The 24,106-nt window shown below is 38.2% G+C and overlaps 1 protein-coding gene across 2 annotated transcripts in view; it reads right to left on the minus strand.

The window, feature by feature from the left end:
* Positions 1 to 7,365: 7,365 nt before the first annotated feature.
* The window catches only part of FNTA (farnesyltransferase, CAAX box, subunit alpha), a 30,431-nt gene continuing 13,690 nt past the window's right edge, over positions 7,366 to 24,106 (minus strand). The window contains exons 3-9 of one of the 2 annotated variants that reach the window (XM_014837812.3): positions 23,436 to 23,550; positions 19,118 to 19,222; positions 14,694 to 14,820; positions 13,127 to 13,275; positions 9,349 to 9,411; positions 8,288 to 8,459; positions 7,366 to 8,005 (exon numbers count right to left, since the gene is read on the minus strand). In XM_014837812.3, the coding sequence (XP_014693298.1) occupies positions 7,883 to 8,005; positions 8,288 to 8,459; positions 9,349 to 9,411; positions 13,127 to 13,275; positions 14,694 to 14,820; positions 19,118 to 19,222; positions 23,436 to 23,550 (854 nt within the window). In that variant the 3' untranslated portion in view covers positions 7,366 to 7,882. The remainder of the gene's footprint in view (positions 8,006 to 8,287; positions 8,460 to 9,348; positions 9,412 to 13,126; positions 13,276 to 14,693; positions 14,821 to 19,117; positions 19,223 to 23,435; positions 23,551 to 24,106) is intronic. The other variant, XM_070499988.1, reaches the window with a different exon arrangement.

Consider the following 24,106-nt stretch of genomic DNA (forward strand, 5'->3'; position numbering starts at 1 on the left):
GATGAAGTAGTTCAGGCTAGATGGCGGTCATGGTTGCGTAACAATGTGAATGTACATAGTGCTGCTTAAAAACAATTAAAATGGTAAATTTTCCCACAGTAAAAACGTGATGCTGTAGATCTATATGTATGGACATGAAAGGATATTCATAATAATTCATAACATAAGGCTAAGGGTGGGGAAACAATCCTATTTTTAGAAATATAGCATATATATATTGGGCAATAGAAAATTTCCTATTTACCTTATATTTATTTTTTTAAAGACTAGCACCTGAGCTAACAACTCTTGCCAATCTTTTTTTTTTCTGCTTTTTTCCCCAAATCCCCCCAATACAAAGTTGTATATTTTAGTTGTGGTCCTTCTAGTTGTGGCATGTGGGACGCCCCCTCAGCGTGGCCTCATGAGCGGTGCCATGTCGACGCCCAGGATCTGAAGCCATGAAACCCCGGCTGCCCAAGCGGAGCGCAGGAACTTAACCACTCGGCGACGGCCGGCCTCTTATATGTATTTCTGAATGTTTATATAATTAACATGTGTTACTCCATAAGTGTGTGTATATATGAAAGATGAGCCTGGTATCAATATGTGACTTGTATTAGAGAGATACCACTAAGGAGGATCATGAAATAAACCTGTCAAATAATAATTTTTTAAAAGAATGTAAAAGGAAAATGGGTGAGATATGAGACACTTTGAACACGAGAATTTTGAAGGGAAAAATAATCAGGAGTTGAAAACTGCCAAGGAAGGAGAAATTGAGGAAAGAAACAAAGTCAAGTGCAGTCAGCTTTGCTATAACATATTCTTAAAAAGCAAATTTATTTCAATTGGATTGATGTATTAGGAGATCATTTGAGCATGACACAAATTTCCCATTTGTTCATGTGTGATTTCATCCTGGAGAAACAGGAGGTGAGTGCAGGAAATGGCACCAGCTGAGCTGCACTGCATAGGGATGCACAAAACACTCACCTGCACGCCCTCAGCATCTACCAACACCCTCAGGTCATTGTGTGTGCTGTGAGCCACACCCATCACATCTGCCAACACCCTCAGGTCATTGTGTGTGCTGTGAGCCACACCCATCACATCTGCTATTACAACGTTCCGATCGATTTCAGATAACCCTCCCTCTATGGCTTCATAACTCCTCACAAGCTGCAACCCTTCCAGTGCCCACTTCCACAAGCAAGCTTCAGGTCTTTTTCAAAGTAAAGTGCCATAATGTGTAAAACTGTCCTGCCCTTTTTATTAGGTTATCTTTTTAACTGACTAAGTTTTTAAGTGTTGCGTCTCTAAACCCATTTTTACCATAAGCTCCCTGGGTTTTTCGTGTGTGTGTGATTTTGCATAGCATGGTGATGTAGGAATGCATGCATCATGTTCTAACAGAACTGACCAGACAAGGGCTTTAGGTGGGTTTCGAACAGGGCATCATTAACAGAGCACACGGTAGACATTTTGAGTTTGAAATGGAGTGTAGTCCAAGTTAATATCCAGCAGGACCTAACATCTCTGGTGAGTGGACAGTAATAAAGATTTCCTGTGTATAGGAATTATCTGCCTCAAAGATTCCTGTGATGCTCTGGAAATGGATGATCTCTCCAAGAAAGAGAGCTTACAGAGAAAAGGAGACAGCCGTATATCTGAGCTCTAGGAAACTGATTTCAGGACTAGAGGAAGTGTTAGTGAAGAACAAAGAAGCAGTGAAAGCCAATAGGAGAGAGATGTCAAGGAGGACAGGAAGGGCTGATCCTGGTAGGATGGAGTAAACCCACACAATCTTTTCTCTCCCACTGAACACAACTGTAAGACCTAAACAGAACTCATGGCACAGCTATTTGGGGTCTCGGAAAAGTGAATATCACCAGGTGGATAAAAGACCACCACCAGACTTTGAACCACTGACAGTGGTGACGTTGTTTTTCCTCTGGTAGCCTCTGGCCTCAACTCAACACAGACCAAAACCTGGAAGTGAGCAGTAGGGGGCAGACAGACCCTGGAGAAAGCCTCTGGTTCTAGCTCACAGAACAGAAAAGGGAACTCCTAAAACTCAGAGTAGAGAAAATTCTGTTTTTTCATCCTCTCCTTTTACTTCATTTCCTTGCACCCCAGCCTCCAGTCAGTCCTGTGGCAGGAGCAGGGGCAGAAGCAAAAGTGGCTGGCCATCAAAAACCCCAGGAGCCAAAACTCTGAGAACACGATCTTCCTTCCCGTCCAGTGGAGCTGCAACTTGAGGAGGGCAGAGACAAACTCCATTGCTTTGTTTTCTGTTTTCCCAGTGCTATGGCACAATTGTGCAAGTGGGCAGTTTCACCAGAAGTGGGAGGTTTCTGGTCTGAACTGAAATGAGGAGCCCCAAGGAACTAGAAAGTACTGGGAAGAAAGTGGAAAGGGAAGAGATCAAGGAAGCAACCCCATGAAGTTTTTTATGAACTCTTGGGCTCACCCTTGACTTGCACATCATAGATCTGATCCTAATGGGCATACCAAAGACTTTGGGTACTGTGCTAACGGGTAGATTTCTGCCCAGGTCCCAGACTAACCACTGGGTGGTGCACACGAGACTCATCCAAATAGCACTGCAGATTTGACAAGTGAACTGACTTTGGGACACAGCACACAAAAAGAGGGCTGGAACTTTGACCTATACCTCACTAGGGCAAGTGCTTGCTAAAATAAAAATATTGACATTCTCCATAGGATCCAAACAAGAATCAGAGTCCCATAACGTTCAGAATGCAGTTACAGTAAAATATTACTAGGCATATGAAGTATCCCAAAATCTCAACTTGCATGGGAAGACCATTGACAGTTACCAGTGACAAGAGGACACACGTCGGGATTAATGTCTGACAAAGACATTAAAAGTTATTATAAAAATGCTTAGTCATGAACATTGTAAAAAAAGTTAAAAGTATCTGTAAAAAATAGAACTTAAGAAGAATTAAGTAAACATTTTAGAACTGAAAAATATAATAACCAAAACAAAAAAATCACTGGATAGACCCCATAGCAGAATGGAGATGACAGAAGAAAAAGTTAGTGAACTTGAAGACACATTAATAGAAATGATTCAATCTGACCAACAGAGAGAAAAAGATAGGAAAAAATGTACAGAACCTCAGGCACCTGCAGGACAAGAACAGAAAGTCTAGCATGCTTGTCATTGGAGTCCCACAGGAGAAGAGAAAGAAAGTGCTGAAAAAATATTTGAAGAAATAATGGCTGAAAATGTTCCAAGTTTGGTGAAAAATGCAAACCTACAAATTCAAGAAGCTGAACAAACAGGATACATCTAAAGACATCCATGCCCAGACATATCAAAACCAAATTACTGAAAACTAAAGACCAACTCAAAAATTTGAAAGCAGCCAGAGAGAAATGACATGTAACCATTCTAATGTCTGTACATTTCTCATCTGAAACTATGAAGGCCAGAGGAAGTGGCATAACATTTTTCAAGTGCTGAAAGAATTGTAAACCCAGAATTCTATATCCAGTGAAAATATCCTTCAGGAATGAAGGTGAAATAAAGACATTTTCAGATGAAGGAAGACTAAGAAAATTTGCAACCAGCAGACTTACTCTAAAAGAATTGCTGAAAGAAGTTTCTTCAGAGAAAAGGGAAATGATACCAGAAGGAAACTTGGAACATCAGGAATGAAAGAAGAGTAACAGAAATGGAAATAGCTGGGTAAATAGACTACTCTTCTTTTCTTAGTTCTTTAAAATGTTTGGTGGTTGAATGCAAAAGGTACAAAATTGTCTGATGATGCAAGTAGGTGTAACACATAAGACACGTGTAGCATAAATGGTGGAGGGGGAGGAGACCTATATGGCAGTAAGGTTTCTACATGGCAACTGAAGTGATAAAATATTGGTTCTAAATAGACTGTGAAAAGTTGAATACATATTTTGTAATCCCTAGAGTAACCAATAAAAACAAAATAGAACCAATAAATAAGTAGCAGAGGATAACAGGAAAATCTCTGAACACTTGGTAAGTAAACACAGGTCTAAATAACCCATGGGTCAAAGAAGATGTCTCAAGAAAGGAAATTAGAAAATATTTTGGACTGAATGAAAATGGAAATACAAAATATAAAAACTTCTGAGATGCAGCTAAAGCAGTTCTTCAAGGAAAATGTATAGCATTGTATGCTTATATTGGGAAAGAACAGTCTTGATCTAAGCTTCTACTTAAAAAATGAGTATACTGTATACTTGAAATTTGCTGAGACAGTAGACCTTAAATGTTCCCCGCCCCCTCCCCAAAGTGAACTATGTGAGGTGATGGATATGTTAACTAACCTTAACCTGGTAGTCATTTCACAATATATATCAAATCATCATGTTGTGTACCTTAAATTTACACAATATTACTCGTTAATTGTATCTCGGTAATACTGGAAAACAATACTAGAGTAAACCAAATCAAGTAGAAGCAAAGAAATATGAGTAGAATTCAATGAAATTAAGCATTTTCTAGTATATATTTTTTCTTTTTAAAGCTGGTTGAGACCCACTGATTGATGTAATTGTCCATTAATGGGTTACAGCCCAGTTTGAAAACCATTAATTTTTATAACATAACTTCCAAAGAGAAATGTTCTGAACTCTCTTGCTAATTTATAAGTTAATATCTGGGATATAAGCAATTATAACACTGAGTTTAAGGTCTCATTAAAGGATGTAACTAGCCAAATCTGTCTTCCTTTGTGAACCCTTCCTGACTCCCTCAGGCAGATCATCCCTCCTGCTTCCATGTTCCGTGTTTCTTCACACAGCCAGTAGACATTTTTCAAGGCACTGAGGTGAGTAGCATACCATCGGTCTCTCTCAAAATTGAGCTCTCTGAGGGCAGAGATGGTGGTGTCTTACTCTTTTCTAAATCGGGTTTTTCTTGATGTGGTTAGTGTCTTACCCATAGATACCTTACCATAGATATTTATCATATTTGAAATTTTAAAATTTTATTAGTTAATTAATAAAACAATAAACCCATTACATGTTAACAAAAATATCTTTTATGAAACTTACATTTTCCAAGTAAAAAAAAAAAAACAGAAAAATGACATTGTTTTACATTTTGCAAATCTCTTTAGTCTGACTTAATAGCAGATATCTGCATTCTCACGTCTACTTCTACATTCAGTCTGTTGCAATATGGTGTTTAGGTTGAAACATATGAAGAAAATCCACTCATACACACGGATGTGTAATTGGAAAGGGAGTATCTGAATAGCCTTTTCAGACGTTGTGGATATTCTTATATGATATTACACCAAAATTTGACAAGCGGTAGTTTCTGAAAGGTTAGTTGCAGTGTGGACTCTGCAACCTTATTAATGCACTTCTTGTCCTGTTCCATCTTGTAATTTGAATGGACTGTTTATCTGCATGTAACATCATAGATTGGTCATTTGGAAAACATTGGTTCATTGAGTTATGCAGATCTCCCAGTTGTTGATACACTTAATGAAAGAATATTAAAAGATGGCATTCATTAATACTATCACTTTGATTTCTTTAGAAAGGTCTGTAGGTATTGGGAAATTGTTAAGCCCACTGTAGAAGATTAAAATTTTCACTTGAAAGCTCAAATTTTATCATTTGCAACAAACACTGTTGTTTTCCTTGAAGTGAGAAGGTCATTTCATTCAGTTTTGAGAAAAATGTATGATAGCCATCCAAGTATGAATAACCAGTTGGTTAGTTGTTCAAGTAAAAACGGCATTCCACGAAAAGCAGCCTGTTTGGCCCACAACTTACACAACTTCACAAATGCCTTTCTTCAAGACAACCAAAAAGATATGCTTTACGCATACTCCCCTTCAGTTACACAAAATATTGAAAAGACAGATCAAGTATTGTGAATAAAACAGAACCACTGATTCATCAAGGACATTGTTCAGTGAATGCACGGCAGTGAAGAATACAACTGCTAACTACCACTGCCTTGATCTGTGCTAAGGCACCAGCAGCTTTACCCACAATTGTTTTTGCACCAACAATGCAAAGAGCAACACAGTGACAGTGTCATTAGGCAAGTAGTTCTGAACTAGCAGCCCCCTCCACAGACATTAATCGCTGGTCCAGTGAAAGGAGTGTGCTGCCAGGTCTATGTATCCAGTTGCCCAACAGGAGATGGCCCTCATGATGATTCTCAAAGCCTAAAATTTACATACATTTAAATCATAGAGCCTCCTCACCTGATTCCATGCTCACTAAGCAAACTTTTGATAAATGAATGCCACCTAGTTAAACTCCAGACAGAAAATGCCAAGTGGCTAGGCTGATGCAACTGTGTGGTCTGCTTCAGTTACATTTCTCAATGTTAATTAGTAAGTTGCCATTATGCTTTTTATTAAACAGTTATGATGAGCTATGTTGAGTCAGCAGCCCTGAATCCAATCAATTTTGGGACACTGATGAGCTCGTTTCTGAGAGTAAATGCTATCTTATGAAAACCTCTCTCAGTAGTTTTTGTTCCTTATGACAACTTTGAAATTGTCTAAATAGGGATGACACTTTTGACAATTTCAAATATAAAATCAGAGATTTTTGGAGCCTAAAAACATGTAAAATGTTAAAAATAACACCCCCCAAATATGTTTTCTCGTGGAAGTATTAAAATACTGTTATTTCCTAAGTTCTCGAGAAGAGATGACTATTCTACTCTATATAATTTCCTTAGTTGTAGTTTGGTGCTTTGAACACTGAACACAAATTCTTTATTGATAAAGTGAGACTGAATTACGAGCAGGCACAGAGAACCAGCTTGTTCAACACTTCACCTCCTTTCTAGCATGTCCACCTGAATTGTAGAGGCTGGAAAGCTAAATAACTACATTTCCCAGATTCCTTTGCAGTTGAGTTTTAGATGTCATTTAGGTTCTTTCCAATCAGATGCACTAAAGCGGGCCTTTAATTTGGAGCCGCATTACGTGGGGAAGGAGGCAGGTGTGCTCACATAGAATGTGGCAGATGTGGACGGTCCTGGGGCTGGCAGCCTCATTCAGCAGTTCCCTGATCCCAGCACTGGCAACAGCAACCTGATAGTCCAGTTCTGCAGTGTGGTTTGGGGATGTATTTCTGGAATGTCAGGCAATTATTCTGTGAGCTATCTATACACCTTAATAAACTCTGTGGGTTTAAACTACCTTGAGTGGCTTTTGTTGCTTGTAGTCAAGAACTGACCAATTCACATTTTAATAACATTTCCTTTAACATAATAATGTTTCTGGTTTCTCCAGTTTTATAGCAGTATTTTCTTTCTCAATTATTTTTCTAAGCCAATACAATGTCCCTTGTATACAGTTAAATGCTACTTAAAAAAATCAAACTACTATGGCACTGTTTTAGGATACATCTATATTTTATTACAAAACCATTCTTTTGGCATTAGTTGGTTACAGTGATAGCAAGATACTGTGAGCATGGCACAGCAGCTCTAATGTAACAACTGCATTCCCTGCTTCCTGAACCGAAACTAAGTTACCTCATATCCATTACATACAAGTGACCTGTAATCATTAATGCTGCAAATCCTGACGCATATATCATTTAGGGAGGAGCTGATGCTAAGGGATTAGAGTAAATGTTGGTAAGACTACAAAAGTTCCTTTATGGGACTTTCTGTTTCTTCTCCCACCCCCCGAATTACTTTGCTTTAGGAAACAATCACATTACTTAGAGCTAGTCTGAATAGCAGCAGCACCCAAGCAGCATCACACCTAGTTCTTGTTAAAAAGCAGTACCTGCACGATGCACATTTTACACCACAGGCAAAGGGAATGCTCGCTCTAGTTTTAAACTCCTGCATTAGAGTCTCTTAAAAAAATAAAAGCGTTCCATCAAGTTCTTCTAGATGGTGTTATTGCTGTACATTTGTTGGTGGGTCACTTTCTGTGCTGTGTTTGCTTTGAAGGGATCTTCCAATGTATCTCCAATATTCCTTTCTTATAGTGTCCTTTTCTTTAGCTAGGATTTCACATAACTGAAAACAAAAAACAAAAATTCATTAAAGAAAATGCATAAGTCAATCTCTAGGGCAAATGCTTTTGAGCCAATATAGTTCAACGCAGATCATGTTCAAATGAGATACACCACCAGTCACATACCATGTTCACCAGTGTCATGGGTGTTGCCCTAAACAGCAGAACATGCCTTGCATTGAATTCTGAGTAATGATGTTGAAAAGGGGCATGAATATTAGTGGCACTGGGCAGACCCCACTTTGAGATACTGAAAAGATAAGCAAGGAGTCCCACCAGCTTACCTCTAATGCTTTATTAAGAATGTCCTCCTTGTTGTCGCATTGGTTTTCTAGCATGTCTTCATAGATATCCACAAGAAAGGCAATTAGGTAAGGGGAACTGTGACTTGGTTGTAAATCAAGTAATTGATTTAACAGATTGGGATATTTGGAAAGACCAGGATCCTGCAAAATCCTAAGAAAAAATTACTCTCAATTTTGAGAACGAAGGAAAAAAAAGTAGAAAGATCAAGAGAAAACGACCCCTGTAGCATAAGCAAGAAAAGGAGACTTATTTTGAATGAAGGAAGTTGAAACTAAATGAAATTTCTAAATTATATGTGAGCTTTATCATGGATAATTAAGAGCTGAGCAAAATTAGTTATAAAGAATACCAAAGTTTATAACTCAAACTACAACACACAAAATTAAAGCAGAAAATAAACTATCTTCTTAAAATTAAAGTGAAGGGAAAAAAACTCAGGAAAGATTCTCTTGACATAGTTCCTTATTCCTTTAGCTCTCCAGATAATTATGGGTCCCAATCATGAACACATCTCTAATGTGACTCCATACTTTGTGCTCCTTGGGCCTAGTTTCCTTAGAGATCTCTAAGTTCAACAAGGAGCCTGGTTATGTCAGTGGCCAGGCAAGTGAAACCTTGTCGACTGAGGGAGTGAGACTTGTAACAGGATATCTCTAGAAATGAAAACAGAAAGGTTGGCTATGCAATCTGTAAACAGTCTGTCTTGTCTTACTGTGCTCCTGAGCTGAACAGAAACTGAGTATGTGTATTCCGTTCTTTGACAGAAAGACCACAAGATTCATAAATACAATTAATATCGTATTATTGTTTACTCATGGATTATTCTAAAAACTGTGCTGGTTTGTGCTTGTGAGGGGAAGAGAAGAGTAGATGGCACTCTTCTTGGGTGATACCAAGACACTGTTAGCTTCTGCTCTTAGATCGAGAAAAATGATACATTCTTTAGTATCCTTTTAGAATCTGATTACGGAACACAATCTGTGATGCATCATTTTAGCAGGTTGTTTTTTATCTAAAACAAGCAAAAACAACTGCTTACCCTTTCAAATAGTTCCATGCACTTTCATTATGTGGTACTAGTTTGATCATTTCCAGAGTGTACCTGTAAGAAAAAGACCACAAATAAATATGTGTATAAACTTAAAAGAGCAGTGCAATAATTGGAAAAGCTTTAATAAGATTATGGCACAGTTTGCATACGAGCTTTCACTTATCTGTCTTAGTGGATGCTGGTAACTCTTTAGCTCATTCCTAAATTAGTGAATTCCTCCAATCTGCACCTGTCAGTTCTTACACACTTCCTCCCGGCTATATATTTGTAACCAATTCCGGGGAAAGACATTTAACTAACACGAAAGCTCAATTCACAATACGAAAAGAGGGACCGGCCCCGTGGCCGAATGGTTAAGTTCATGCCCTCCACTTCAGCAGCCCAGGGTTTCACCGGTTCAGATCCTGGGCGTTGACATGGCACTGCTCATCAGGCCATGCTGAGGCGGCCTCCCACATGCCACAACTAGAAGGACCCACAGCTAAAATATACAACTATGTACTGGGGGGATTTGGGAAGGAAAAAAGGAGAAAAACAAGCAAACAAAAACAAAACAAAACAAAAAAACAATACGAAAAGAAACTAACGTGGGAGGCTTCCTTTAATTTAGGCTTTCCCTCTGAAGGAAATGTCAACTAAAACAAGGAGATTTTCCTTTTATTGGTAAATCTTGAGAAAAAAGTCTAAGATCTACTAATGTCAGACAAATCCTTAGTCACTGAAAAAGAACTACACAACTTTAGGAGCTAAAATAAAAAACAGACAACATGGAAATTATGTAGGCAAAGAATAAAAATAAGAAACCAACACAAACATATATTTCTTAGATTCCAAAAGGTCACCAGTACACTATGTGATTCCCAGGCAAATGGACACTCCCCACCTTTCTCTTCCCCTTAACCAGATTATTAAATACAATTTAGATCCAGTAACAACAAATTCCAAGGCAGTTACAGAATTGTGCTTCATATACTTACTCAAATGAGTAAGGCACTGACTAAAGTTTAGTGATCTTGGTTTTGTTGCAGGGCTGTTACAACAGCATTTTTTTCCACAGAGAATAATAATAAACTCATTCAGCATTATGAAAAGGTTTTTCCAACTACTTTTACATGACCTAATGTTTTCAGTTATTTGTAACCAGGTCCTTGCAGGTCTTAACTAGTTCTTGTAATTTCATTTTGACAATAGCTAAAACATTTTATTTACATGCATGTGCACTAAATCATTACCTATTTTAATAACTGAAAAATGGACTTTGAGGTCAGACTGCCTGGCTTCAAATCCTAGCCCCATTAGTTATTATCTGTGTGCGCTCAGGCACATTACAGAACCACTCTGAACCTCAAGGTCTTCATCAAGCATCTCAGTGTTGTTAGGAGAATTAAATAAGAATTCTCAGCATACAGTAAATGCTTGATAAATGGTAACTGCTATTAATAGTGCTAGTAGACTATGTACTCATCTGGAAACATGGCCATGATATATTAAGTGAGCCCCAATGTGTATAATATGATTGTCTACATTTCTGTGCATAAATGTTTGGAAATATATTTATAAGACTCTCATTAATTGCAACTCACTCTAAAGAACGGGATATGGGAAAGAGAGAGAATGAGAGATTCTGAGGTTTTACTTATATAGTTTAGTACAATTTCCTCCACAGCTAGAGTGAATTACTTTTTATAATAAAAATAAAAACTACAGAAAATAATCAGCTACATCTATATTCTTCGAATTAAGAAAAATTAAACTAAATTCTAGATAACTATAGCTACACGTAGCATTTTAAATATTTCTTTTACCTATCTTAAGGGTATGATAAACCTTAATATGGAAAACTCCTTTGGATTCTTGGCTAATTACTTCTGTTTCTATTTGGTAACAGAAAGCCAGTGATATGCCTTTGAAGGCTATGAGAGAAGTCTGTATTTTCCAAACTCTTCGTATTCAATTTTCAAATATCTTATTATTACTAACCTAGTGAAGTATGCTACAGTAAATAAGGAGTGTGTAATATTTGAAATCCCTAGTTAGTAACCGGTTAATTCAAGGTAGAATAACCTGAAGCATTCTACCTTTTGACAAGAAAGCTCCTGAACCCTCTAAAGGATACTTTGTTTTCCTTCAGAGTACTTTTTTTCTAATCCTCAAAACAGAATACCAACTCTTAAAGAAAAAAGAAAGTAAAAAATGGAGTGCTGGATGACGAGTCTGAATTTTCTCTACTTAAGCCCCAGTACTTAGGTTAAGATTAAGAATAATAAAATTATTTTAAAAAGTCCACTGTTGGGGCTGGCCCCGTGGCCAAGTGGTTAAGTTCATGTGCTCCGCTTCAGTGGCCCAGGGTTTCACCAGTTTGGATCCCGGGCATGGACATGGCACTGCTCGTCAGGTCATGCTGAGGCAGTGTCGCACATAGCACAACCAGAGGCACTCACAACTAGGATATACAACTATGTACCAGGGGGCTCTGGGGACAAGAAGTAAAAGAAGAAGAAGAAAAAGAAGATTGGCAACAGATGTTAGCTCAGGTGCCAATCTTTAAAAAAATAAAGTCCAATGTTATTCTTTAGATCAATACTACTCAAGTAGAACTTCCTAAGATGATAGAAATATTCTTTATCTGTGCTGTCCAATACGGTAGCCACTAGCCACATGTGGGTACTGAACCCCTGAGATGTGACTAGTGCAACTGAGGAACTGAATTTTTAATTTAATGTCATTTTAATTACTTTGAATTTAAGTAGCTGTATGTGGCTAATGGCTACCATATTGGACAGTACAGCTTTGGAGAGCAGAGCAGTGGAAAGAAAGCATAAGGTGTGCTTGCGGGGCACGTGGCTACTCCAGAAAGAAGCCTGGAGCAGAGTTAATGCAGGATACTGGATTGTAGACTTTCTTTTTTTAATTTAAATCACCAGAACTCTATATCGAACAGATAAAAGAAAAGCTAGCTGCCCTCATCCAAGCAGAAGTAAGGGCAAAGGAGATGAAAGACAGACATGCCATAAAAATCAGCTCTGCCCAGCAGGTGTTAAAGCAACTTTTGTAATTAAAATTATGACTATGGTCTCATCAGGCTATAAAAGCAATAAACACGTTCAAATTTAAAACAGACACTGAGATAAAACAAAGTCAAAAAGGAGGTGGCTGTTAATGTTTATCAATATAACACAGACATTCATGCCAATTCAGAAACTTCTAGCTCTTATAACAACTTTTTCTATTTGTATGCTAGAGCAGTAGTTTTCAACTGGGGATAATTTTGCCTCCCAGGAGACACCTGGCAATGTCTGGGGACATTTCTTTTTGTCACAACTCGGGGCAGGGGCTTACTACTGATATATAGGGCATAAAGGCCAGGAATGCTGCTAAACATCTGCAAGGAACAGGACAGCCCCCTACAACCAAGACTTACTTGGTCCAAACCCTGCACTAGAGTAACATGGCATCTGGGCACTATTATCTAAAACGCAACAGAATTTAATGAGACAGTTTTAAAATAAAGCTTGTTAGACACTAAGAAATCTGATATCTTCTCAATCTGTATTAGCAACAATATTTCAAGAAACTTAAGACACTACAAAGAAGTATACTATATTATTTGTAAATCTGTCACTAAAGGTTTCATCCAAGTATTCTATCCTATGCGTTCCATGAGGGTATGAGTGGGGGCAGTCTTATCTTTGCTGTATCCCCAGTCCCTGAGACGTGGTAGGCACACAAATATTTTAATGAGTTACTAAGTGAAGAGATTACTAACTGGACTTCTCTCTCCAACACAGCACGATCATCGTAGCCAGTTGTGTTAGAAATTACGAAGTATCTTTGGTTCCAGACAGAGTTATTTCTCACATCCTCTTTAAGAAGTTGGTCTACATACTGCAGCTCATTATCCCAAAGTTTAAATTCCTATGAGAAAACGAAAAATAAAATATCCAATTAGAAATGTCCTATTATTTATAAACAATAAAAATAAATAAGTCAAACTTCAGCAAAGCTAAGTAGGCACAACTGAAGACGTGGGAGTCATCATATACTTGGAGGAAAGTGATAGGTGCATGTCAAGGAAATGGAGGGGGAAGAAAAGTCATCAAAGACAAGGGAATGGAGATGAGGAAGGAAAAAAATCAGAAAGTGAGAGTCTGAAGCCAAAATGGCCTGTAATTCAGTACTGTCTTCCTGAGAGCAATTTAGATACCAAGAGGCATGTTTATATTACTTGACCGAAGAACTACTCTAAAGCTAAATCAAAAGCAAAAAAAAGTATATCTAACTAAATGCTTATGCACTGTTTATGGGTGAAAATTCAAGGGGGAAAAACGTCAGTAAATAAAATGATTAACTATAGTATAGTATATTAATTTTATGTGATTTGATATTAATACACAATATTAAAGGGAAATATTCAAAAATGCACATATATGATAAAATTACATTAAAATACATGTATTTAGATATAAATGATTATATTATAAAGCTGTTTTAATAAAAAAAATTTATGGGGAGAAGAGAACCAATAAAGACAATTTGAAAAGGAGTAAAATGGTTGAAACTTAGAAACATTGCAAAATTGGGGATGATAACTATGAAAAAGCTAATGGAGTTATATTCCTTATTCAATAATAGCAAAAATGTAAAAGCTAATAAAAACAAAAATACTGAATACTTTTTGAAAATGTATCCTTTTAATCAAATTTAGGAAAGTTTAAATTTTAAGTAAAAAAATTTTGACGAAATGTTCTTCGTATAATGAATAGTGGACAAAGTAGCAATTACTGGAAAAAAGTTCAGAGGAAACAACACTGGAATTGTTTGCTAGAATAAATAAAATGCCCAGAGTGGGAGTAAGAACTATTCTGTTCTATTCAGGATTTAGCATAAAATTTTAACAAGTGGACAGAAATAAAACACATAATAGTTACTATAAAATCATATTCTAAAGTTTATATATGCAAAGACCTTAGTTTATACTATGCCCTTGTTAATAAAAATAACACAGCTATATTAAAATATTACAACTATGTTTTCTATTCAATTTGCTAGCAAATATGTGATGCAAATTCAATCTAAAAAATATTTTAAAATTACTATTATTCTTCTTTAACATGAAGCTACTCACCAACATATCCCAAGAGATTTTAAAGGTTAACCAACATGAAGGATGTCAAGTTTTAATTATCTTAATAAAGCTTCATCATTACATATTGTGTGCAATGATCTACATGTGTGTTTTGGTTCAGAAGTATATTTACAATTTAATAGTAATTTTAATTTAATTCAGTTAAAAAATAAAAATCCAAAACACATTGTAACAAGAAAGGTGATACCTGAATAACCCATTGTCGATGTTGCCAGGCATGATAATTCTTTGCATCCTGATTAAGAATATCAGCAATAAACTCGAGCTCCTGAGATGGGTCTTTTAGCCATTCCACTAATACTCGCCTATGGTGCCTAAAGCCAGGAGAAGAAGGGAGACAAGTTTTGTGTTAATTTACCCAAGAACTAAAGTATCAGCTGCATGAGTTACACTAGGGGATGTGGAGGGGCACTCAAACAGAAATTCACCTCTAATTCTCAGGACTCTCCTGGAGAGAAAAGGTAACACAAAAGAAACACTAAGAGAAAAAATTTCACAACACTAAGAGTTGAGTAACGTAAAACAGTGATTTGTGTGTAAAAAGAAATCACACACTTGGGGCTTAAAGAAGGGTTATCTCAAGCTAAATCTGGAAGCACAGTAATCTTCTGACAAGCACAAAATTCTGTCAAAGAATTGTGAAACACTCCCAGAGCATAATGAGACCACAGGAAATGTGATGCTATTTTATCAAGTATAGAACCTCCTCTGGTTAAAAATAGGCTGTCAGTTTTCCTGAAGTCCAAAATGCCACCATACGAGCCAGTGTTCATTCCACCAGTTGACGAAATTCACTTCTATTCTGGCAAGTAGCTATGTCAAGTTGCAGGTTTGTCAAAAGAGGAGTTTCTGTACTAGGAAAATACCTCTAAGAGTTTTCTACTGGGTTCTATTTTTATAATTTTTTTAACCTGGGGCCGGCTCCATGACTGAGTGGTTAAGTTTGTGTGCTCTGCTTCGGCAGCCCAGGGTTTCCCTGGTTCGGACCCTGGGCATGGACCTATCACCACTCACCAAGCCATGCTGAGGCGGCGTCCCACATGCCACAACTAGAAGGACTCACAACTAAAATATACAACTATGTACTGGGGGGCTTTGGAGGGATGAAGGAAAAATAAAAAAATCTAAAAAGTAAAAAAATTAAAAACTAATTTTTTAACCTAAAATATTTATAAAAATCTATTAGTGAAAATCTTCTAAAATTCCTTGTGGTGATGATTGTACCTATCTGTAAATATACTAAAACCACCGAATTGTACACTTTAAATGGGTAAACAGTATGCGAATTATATCTCAACAAAGTTATTTTTTAAAAAATCCATAAGTATGCATTATACTAAAAGTGAACAGGGGTGATGGGGAAAACGGATTTAACACTTAATGAATTATCTGTTCTATATGTATGGAAAATTAAAAAACTGATCTTACAGAATATTAAGAAAGCAAGATACTACACCAAGAGAAAGATCCTAGAGGAAAAGGTTTCTAAATAATTTAATTCAGAAATCTTTCAAGTTAGTTAACACTAGTAATAATCTACTTTTCCAAGTTCCTGGTAAATTCTTTAATTTAGGAAAAACTTGATTAGATCCTTGTCAAGGTGACTTCTTGGAACAAAATACTAAGAAGCTCTCTCTGATGTTCTATGATTTAAAGAGTATTAATTAAATACTGGAGTTTAATCTTACAGCAGTTTTCATAGTGAGAATTTAATACAATGTGATCAATTAAGTAGGCTACAGGATCTGCATTACTTGTACTATATTGGTTATACCAGCAACCAGCAGAGTGGTCAATATAAATGTCCTGCGATTAAAAAACTGCTGGGTTTCAACAGCAGCTGCTCTGGGTGGCTCTGTACTTTGTTATTCATAACAATAGGTGACAAGGTGTGATGCCTGGATTTTATAGCAACAGATTCTTAAACAAAAGCACCTTAATTCGCAAGGTAAATAACTGCTTAGTGAGGGTCCCAAACTCTCCAGCTAATCGCTTTTCTCACTAGGACAACTATTTGATGATGCAGTTTCTCAGGAATGTAACAATCCAGCTATAAACAAAGAGGTTACAGTGGTGAGGCTGTTTAACCAAAATCCTACAAATGGAAATCTGCAACAGCCACCACTCCATTCTTTGCCAAATAATGTTCAGTTATTCACTGCTAGGGCTATTATGTTCAAATTCTTTGAAAATCAAATATCTACATATGGTTACAGACTCCTTAATGATACTACTTCATTATGCAGATTATTATTAGCCAAATGGGCCAGATAGCAGTTCGCACTCCACATTTATCAACATTTGGGACAAAGCTGTGCTTTCTTCTAAGGCTAACCTATGCGCTGGCTCCGCTCCCAACTCCAATCTACCCTCCATTAATTTATTCCCCCTTTCCTCCAGAATTCTCACCTTCTCTCCTTCTGTTAATACTCTCCCCTCACCAGGAAGTCTTTACCACCTTGGGAAAACAAAAATGAAAACCATAGCTTGACTGGCTACTTGCGATGTCTTCTTTTCTCCACAGCCAAGCTGCTTCTTCTATTTATGATTCAACCCACTGCCGTGTGACTTCTTTCCTCTCCCAACCACTTCTCTCCTGCCCACCTCGTCATCCACCCACCCTCTGGCGGGAGGGCTGCTCATGCCCAGATCACTAAGACTCACCTCCTTAACAAATGCACTGGTCATCTTTTATTCCTTACTTTCCTCGACCTCCCGGCAGTGGCTGATATTGTCATTCATTCCTTTCTTCTTAAAACTCTCTCTTTTGAATTCTGTAGCAACACTAACTTTTGGTTTCCTTCCTCAGTCGCCCTGGAACACTTCTCTGCCTCTTAAATGATCATGCTCACCAGCGTTCTATCCTCAGCCTTCTCCTCTAATTCTCCCTGAGCATCCTTATCTCCAGATGAGCCTTCTTCAACCACTTATTGGACAGCCATACATAGGTTTCCCATAAGCACATCAAACTCCACTTGTCCAATACTGAATCCATCCTTCTTCCCCAGAAATGTGCTGCTTTACACCTCCCAAATTCCTCAAGTGGTTAGCACCATCATTCACTCAGTGGTCAACCAAATATATAGACATCATTCTTCTCTGTCACTCCCTCAACAAATTAAACTTCAGAACCTGAAGCTTCTGTCTCCAAAAACTCTCTCAAATTTCTCTCTCCCATACCCCCGACAACTCTCTTCAAACCTACACCACTGCAATGGCCTATGAGGACCATGAACCTATTCCAGTCCATCCCACACCATTCTGAGACACAAATCTAATCAAGTTACTGCCTTAATTAAAATTTGTCAATAGCTCTCCACTCCACTAAGATCAAGTCCACATCTCTTATTAATGTTCATAAGGCCCTTTATGATCTCACCCCATGACTCCCCAATGTACTCTAATCACACAGAATTATATGCAGTTCCGAGTTCATCAAGCTTTCTTTTGTGCCTCTCCTCAGATGTTTTCTTTGCCTCAGAGGTCTTTCCTCTCAGAAATCATCCTTAAATCTCAGGTGTAAAGATAAGGTGGTGTGTGTGTCAGTCATTAGACTGGAAAAAATAAAATGGTGGTCACTCCTGCAGTATGAGCAGGCAGTGTGGCACAGAAAGAGGAGACAGCTCCTGATGGCATATCATGCTGCCCCTTCCACTGCACCACCATGACAACCACAACCATCAGCATCTCCTCCTCCTCCACCACCCTAACAGCAGCACAGTAGCTTCCATTCATGGGGTGCTCACTAGATGCAGGATACTGTTCAAACTCTTTGCTGTTTCTTTCCTGTTTGTTCTCAGTCCTCCTGTTCCATAACTTCTTTTTTCCCCATTGTGTTCTGCTCCCCTCGCCTACAATCCCCATACTCTCGTCTATGCTAAGAGGCTTACTTTCTAGAATAAGTATACTCTGAACTATGCTTTTCACACTGTACTGTAAAATACCTGGTTTTACTATTTGCCTTTCCCTTTTAGACTGTATCTATTTCATCTCTGTATCCCCAGCATCAACAAAAATTTTTTTAATAAACAAATAAAAGATCAAATACCAGAAGTAATTTTATAACAGTGAATAGAAAACATTTTTTACGATATTTTTCTCTAATTTTTTTCTGACTCTAGCAGTATTACATACATAAAATGTCAACATTTTAAATAATCATAGCAGCAAACACTTGAATGTTAACTAGGGGTCAGGCACCACTTTAAGCACTAAACATGAAATTATCTCATTTAATCCTCCTAACAACCCTGAGACAGGTAACATTAGCTCCAGAGCAAAGTACTAAAATTATAAAGAAACAAACAATTCCCAGGGCCAGCCCCATGGTGCAGTGGTTAAGTTTGGTGTGCTTCACTTTGGCAGCCGGGGTTCACAGGTTTGGATCCCGGCAGGGACCTATAGCACTCGTCAGCCATGCTGTGGTGGCGACACACACACAAAGTGGAAAAAGACTGACACACCTGTTAGCTCAGGGCAAATCTTCCTCAAGCAACAAAAGAGGAAGACTGGCAACAGATGTTAGCCAGTCTTCTTCTGCAAAAAGAAACAGTTCCCCCACTGACAGGCACTATTAGCATAGTGACACATTTCCTTCCTCCTTCATCTTACCAAACTTGATAGTTTTTGGGCTGTTCCTCAATTATTGCAGTGATGTAGTTCATTTCCTCATGCAGATCCTTTTGAAGTGACTTTAAGAGAACTCTCCGAAAATGCCTACAGCAAACATCAAGCATTCAAAGCCTCATTAGTCCACATAAATCGCCACAGTATTAAATGAAGCTACACAACAACGCAGGCATTTTGGGGGTAAGTATTCTATATAACCAATAAGTTAGCAATTTAACTGCTTGTGGTTGTCCAAACGCATACAATTATCCAGTAATTGGAAGAGTCAAGTGTTTTGAAGTAAAAAGAGTGAAAGGTAACACGTGAAATAGAAGAAAAAACAACTAATGATTATTTCCAGGCAATACTCTGGTTACCAGTGTTCTATCACACGAGAACCAAAGACAGCACTTTCCCTGTATGCTACAGCTTGTTCATTAGATACATTATTCAGACAATAAATTCCAGTACAAACGTCATCAAATATTTTACTTTTAGAATCACAAAAATGCTACTTAAAAATGAAAGAAGTTTCTCTTTATTTCTTCATAGGTGGAGTCAAGTCATTAAAAAACTTCTCCCTGGGGGCCGGCCCCGTGGCCAAGTGGGTAAGTTTGCGCACTCCGCTTCAGTGGCCCAGGGTTTCACCGGTTCGAATCCTGGGTGCAGACATGGCACCACTAGTCAAGCCATGCTGAGGCAGCGTCCCACGTGCCACAACTAGAAAGACCCGCAACTAGAAAAAATACACAACCATGTACCGGGGAGCTTTGGGAGAAAAGGAAAAATTTTAAAAAATCAAAAAAAAACCCAACAAAAAACAAAACTTCTCCCTAAAGACATGATTAGTTCTAGTCTATTTTTACTTAAAAATTTCAGAAACTTCCAACTCAGTACATAACATGAGACAAACAGCTGCTTTAAAAGTTATCTTTAAAAAGAAATGCTAAATAGAAGAAATAACAGTATTTCTCTCCTATTATTATTAGTTTAAAGAAAATTAGACTTCATTGCACAGGTACATAAACAAGCAGCTTGGTTTATATGGGTAATGATTTCAGATGTACTGCTTTTAAAAAAACACCAAATGGGGGCCAGCCCCGTGGCATAGTGGTTAAGTTCGCTCACTCCAGTTCAGCGGCCTGGGATTTGCGTGTTTCGACCCCGGGCACAGACTTACACACCACTCATCAAGCCTTGGTGAGGTGGCATCCCACACAGAAAATAGAGGAAGACTGCCACAGATGTTACTCAGTGACAACCTTCCCCAAAAACAGGAAGATTGGAAATGGATGTTAGCTCAGGGCCAATCTTCCTCACCAAAACAAAAAACAAAAGTAAAAAAAAACACTACCGAAAAACCAGCAAATAAACTTAGGAAATTCTAAAATGCATTCTAAGTTGCTTTGTGCTACGTACAGTCAGAAATTTCTTAAAAGTTAAGAAACTGCATAAAATGATGGAATATGCTACTAAGAAGTTCAGTTATATATGGTAGATGGTAGATTAAATAAGTTTATCCTTGCTTTCTAATAAAACCCCACTAAAATGATAGTAAAGGGGAAAAAAACGGTATAAATCCACAAAGAAAAAGAGAATTGGGGATGAGGGAATATCACAGGAATCGGAAGAGGTCAATAAAATTATGGAAAATGGTAAGCTGATAGACAAGCTTTGACTTAGAAAAACAGAAAGTGCTAAAAACCTGTCAACAGAGGAAGAAAGGTTCAGAAATCAGACATAATCAGGTATTTCCAAAATTGGGAGTCAAGTGTAGGGCTAAAACCAGTGTAATGTGTAGAATGAGTCCTTAGCAGCCGAGACCCCCACCCCCCCAGCAGAGAAGTGACAACATCTCCTGACCTGTGTGAAGCAATAGAAAACTGTATGTAGGTCTCTGCCCCTTGCTCCTGGCACAGAGCTCTCAAAACCCTTGTACATTTCTCAGTGATAAGAACACCAGGAGCATCTTTTGTGCTATTAAGGTCACTCTGGGGGGGGTTCCTGGATGGCTTCCGTCACCAGAAAGACCAAGCCCAAGACCAAGATTAGAATGTTGGACTTTCAGACCCACCTCCCATTCTCCAGAGCAGGGAGAAGGGATGGAATGGAGTGAATAACTGGTCACACCTCCATGAGGAAGCCTCCATAAAATCCCAAGAGCAGGGGGTTCGGAGAGCTTCCAGGTGGGGGAACACAGCCACGGACTGGGAGGGTGATGCGCGCCAACTCCCTGGGGACTCAGGAAACTCCCAGACCATGCCCTACCTATCTCTTCCTCTGGCTGTTCATCTGTATCCTTTATCATGTCCTTTAATAAACTGGCAAATCTAAGTAACTGTTTCCCTGAATTCTGTGAGCTGCTCTAGCAAATTAATCAAACCCAAGGAGGGGGTCATGGGAATTTCTGATTTACAACCAATCATTCAGAAGCACCGGTGACAACCTGGACTTGTGACTGGCATCTGAAGGGGGGTGGGGCAGTCTTGTGGGAGCCAGCCCTTTCTTTGTGGTATGTGATGCCGTCTCCAGTTAGACAGTGTGAGAACTGAGCAAAACTGTAGGACACCTAGCTGGTGTTGCAGAGAATTGCTTGGGAGAGGAAAAACCCACACACATTTGGTGACTAGAAGCACCAGGAGTGTTTCCTGTGAAAGTAAAGGAAACATACAGGAGGAGGGCCAGGGTTTCTTCTAAAAAACCTGGGCAACAGACAAGGGGCTTTATTCTCTGGAAAAATCTGAAGCAGAAAGGAATACCAGACACAGCGGGAAGGCAGGGTGAGGTAAAAGACTGAAAACAAGGAAATCTAAAAGGTTGATATACTAAACGGCTGAGACCTCCCCCGCCCTGTCTTTCCCGCTGAGCCCCAGAAGCGTGGCAGCCAAACACGCACCCTCAGGCAAGAATCAGACAACTGCTCTCTGGAGAAACAAACCAGCTAAGAGAAAAGACCTGGAATACAGGCATGAGAGGATTTCACCCCAAATACCCTCATCTCCACTCACTCACTTCACACTGAAGCCCTCAGGTTTGCACACGGGCCCCACAGCACAGGGAGCTTCAAGCAGGCTTTTCCCTGCCTCCACTATAAGCACGAAAGGAGAGCCAAGGACTACCACCATTTGAAAAAAATATTTACGTGAAAGAAACAGACTAAAACAAATAAACAGAAAAGCGAACTATATCACATCCATGAAATAAAAGACAAGATGCTATTTAAAAAGAATATTCAGAGAACCAAAAAGAGCTCTCAGAAATTACAAATGAGTGCAAATAGAAGAGTCAGCAGATAAAGATGAGGAAATATCTCAAAAGTAAATAAAAAGACAAAGAAATGAAAACAAGAAAAGACAACCCAAGAGCTACAACAGGCAACTAAAAGACATTCCAGAAAGAGAAAACAGAAAAGAGAGAAGAAATTATCAAATACAGAACATAGGAAAATTCCTCAAACCTAAAGAAAAGGTTTAACTGAAAGAATGGGAATCTTCTCAATAGAAGCTAAAAGAAACAGATAGTTTTAAATTCCGAAGGAAAATAATTTCCAATGTAGAAGTCTATTAATAAAGTTGAGAAGAGACTCAAGATACATTTAAACGCATAAAATCTCAAAAACTACTTCCCACACATCCTTTAATAAGTTTTCTTCTACTCAAGGATGTGGTCTACAAAATGAGAGCAAACCAAGAAAGAGAAGGCTGCGGGTCCTAGGGGACAGGGGGTCTAACACAGGCAAGAGCTGGAGACCAGAAGGGCAGCACCCAAACTGGGGAGGAAGAAAAAGAAATTGAAGGATTGTCTGTTGTGTTCAACAGTAATAAGACATTTTACATACAGCGAAGAGTCTGGGAGTCAAATTACCTATTAGTAGAAAGAAACCAAACGAAACAAAAAAGGTGATCTGTTAAAAGGGGTGTAATTATACTATAAAGGTGGGTCAGCATGAACCATAAACTGATTATTGATTTGACTAAAGACTGTGATGGAGCTGGCATAGGACAGAGTGAACTCTGTATCTTCCACAGAAGGAACAGATAATGTCTAAGAAGAAGAAAGTCAAAAAATCAAAATCAAGCATATTATTTAGAATATACAGGTTAATTCAAGAAAAAACAGCTAAGTTATTGCCTGTGGGAAGTGGGACTCTAGTAGTGAGAAGAAATGGGGCGGAGACTGCTATTTTTCAGTCTCTGACTTTCAAACTCATGTGAACTATTACTTTGATAAAAAATTAAAGTTCAGAGAAGAAAAAGAAAACCCATCCAAAATGAAATACGAGACATTTAAACAGGGAACATTAATGATGTATATTACTTACCACACCGTATAATTGGCTGCATTTAGCTCAATAGCATCTCTTGTTAGTTTAAAAGCGCGTTCACTTCTTTCATCACGCTGCAGAACAGCCCGGAAATAATCATAAACATCTCTAACTGGAGAGAGAGCACACAACTGCATTAGGACTATCACCATAATATAAAATGTTGTTATACCCTGAGGAAAGATATTTGATTGCAGGCACATAATTTAGAACAGTAAGCAAATGAAAGAAAGTCAAGTGACTGCCACCCTGACGTTTTTAGTGTCACAGCCGCAATACACATGTAACTGTGCTTATGTGTTCATGTCTGTGTAGACTCCAAATCTCCAAGACCTTACGTATTACAGTAAAATTAAGAGTGCACATATCCAAATATATTCACTTAGCTGTTTCTCTCACATTTTATTCTGATTGGCTTTTTAACTGAAAAAGTAATATTCACAATGGTAGAAAACTCAAACAGTACAAAAAGGTTCACACTAAATTTCCACTCCACTAAATTCCCAGTCCTTCTGCCCAAAAGCAACCAGTGTTAACTGATTCTAATGTATCCTTCCAAATATATTCTAGGCATTTACAAGTATATGTTCTAATTCCACCCTATTTTTTTATACAGCAACACTCTACGTTCTGGGACTTGCTTTTTTCACTCATACGTTATTTTTTTT

Source organism: Equus asinus, chromosome 27 (assembly GCF_041296235.1).
Source record: "Equus asinus isolate D_3611 breed Donkey chromosome 27, EquAss-T2T_v2, whole genome shotgun sequence".
In the NCBI taxonomy this organism is placed as follows: Eukaryota; Metazoa; Chordata; class Mammalia; order Perissodactyla; family Equidae; genus Equus; species Equus asinus.